The sequence below is a fragment of the Phaethon lepturus genome, unplaced genomic scaffold (assembly GCF_000687285.1).
Source record: "Phaethon lepturus isolate BGI_N335 unplaced genomic scaffold, ASM68728v1 scaffold42167, whole genome shotgun sequence".
Classification (NCBI taxonomy): domain Eukaryota; kingdom Metazoa; phylum Chordata; class Aves; order Phaethontiformes; family Phaethontidae; genus Phaethon; species Phaethon lepturus.
The window spans coordinates 1-1,835 of NW_010551898.1; the positions used below are offsets into that span (position 1 = coordinate 1).

The window sequence follows — 1,835 nt, forward strand, 5'->3', positions numbered from 1 at the left end:
GAACGTCAGACTGAAGGTGGTGTTAGCGTCACAGCCGTTTTCTCTGATTAACTTCGCAGAAAAGTGGTGACTATCGCTAAGTCGAAGAAGTTTCGGGACCGCCACGGGAAGGTTCTGCTGGAGGGTCACAGGCTGATCAAGGACGCCCTGGGGGCAGGAGCTGTGCTGCAGACTCTCTTCTTCAGCACTGTAGGGCACCTGAAGGAGCTGCCTGAGGCGGAGCTGAAACGAGCCAGCTTAGTTAAGGTGAAATTTGAAGACATTAAGAGCTGGTCTGACCTCGTAACTCCTCAGGGGCTTTTAGGTGAGTTGCCTTAGAAACAGTCACAACACTGCTCAAAGGAAAACTTATTTCACACTTCGTAAGTGGATAATGATTCTCCATAACCGTACCCTGGATGGCAGTGTGTCAAGAGTGGCATAATTTGAGAGAATTCCCTTTTATTGGCAGGCTATAGTAACTCTGAAAGTGGCTCCTAGAGTGCACTGAAGGTTCTAATGCTCATTTTTCATAGCCCGTTGCTTAAGCTCTGCTGGGAAATAGTTATTCTTGTGAAGTGACAAACTCTTCTCAAACTTCTTTTAAGCCGTGCTTTTCCTAGTGTTTTCTCCAGCAACTCTTCAGTGAGATTTGGGCCAACTAAATCAGAGACAGCCCTGTCCTTGGGGTGTGTTAGTCAGAAGCCTGTCAGCACTTTGTCTCCTCAGGGATTTTTTCCAAGCCCGACCATGCCAAGATGTCTTACCCTGCCGCTCAGCTAACCAGCTCCTTGCCGCTGCTCCTCATCTGCGACAATATCAGAGATCCAGGAAACCTGGGGACTATTCTGAGATCTGCAGCAGGAGCAGGCTGTGAGAAGGTGCTGCTCACCAAAGGTAAGAGAGAAAAGTTTAGTTTGGGGGTAAGGCAGGGAATAAGAGGTGTTTGAAGATGATGCTCCCAAGAGTTTGTAAGCAGTGCCTGGCCCAGATAGGATTTGCTGGGGGAAGCAGCAGCTGCTGAATCCATCTTTGTGGAAGCCGCTGAACTGTCGCTGTTTTTCCCCCTTCTGTCTCAGGCTGCGTGGATCCATGGGAGCCAAAGGTGCTCCGTGCAGGCATGGGGGCTCACTTCCGTCTGCCCATTGTTGCCAACCTGGATTGGGAATCTGTTCCCAGCAACCTTCCTGCCGGCATCCAGGTCTGTGTGGCTGACAACAAAGACCCAGACACTTGGGCTGAGACTGCGTCTGTGTCGTGGGGAGCTGGCGGGGCTGGCTCTGCTCCTGGCAACCCGAAAGCTCCTGTGAAATCCAAACCCACAGCTGCTCCTGGGGGCAAGGAAGCGGTGGGTGTCTGTGTCCCAGAGCTGGCCATGCGGTATTACCACGAGAACTGGACACAGGCTCCAGTGGCAGTGGTGATCGGTGGAGAGACTCACGGTTTGAGTCCAGGTGCGCTTCACCTCGCAGCCAGCACCGGGGGGAAGAGACTGGTCATTCCCGTGGTGCCAGGTGTGGACAGCTTGAACTCCGCTATTGCTGCTGGCATTGTGCTGTTTGAGGGGAAGAGACAGTTGCTGCAGAGGCAGAAGCAGGAAGACGAAAGGCAGAAGTTCCCTGTGGTGGGCTAAACTGCCAAGGTTTGGGTGCTGAAGAAGCATCTCTTCTCTTTAGCACACTGTAGAGTTAATAAAATTGCAGCTCAGGCTGTTTGGTTTGCAGTAAATGGGCATTAAACAGCTCGGGCAGTGTTGGAGCTGTGCCTGGATGTGTGTAACTCCTGGGCAAGCCCGTGGGCACTCCGGCCACATGGTGATGCTGGTGAGAAGGGAAAGGCCAGCAGATGAGGGCCCT

At 52.6% G+C, this 1,835-nt stretch overlaps 1 protein-coding gene across 1 annotated transcript; it reads left to right on the forward strand.

The window, feature by feature from the left end:
• Positions 1–59: 59 nt before the first annotated feature.
• Positions 60–1,612, forward strand: RNMTL1 (RNA methyltransferase like 1; the record flags this gene model as incomplete). The annotated part of the gene is made up of 3 exons (XM_010291066.1): positions 60–304; positions 709–876; positions 1,059–1,612. Coding segments are annotated over 3 exons (967 nt in total), but the record flags the coding sequence as incomplete, so codon positions are not given.
• Between the last annotated feature and the right edge of the window lie 223 nt (positions 1,613–1,835).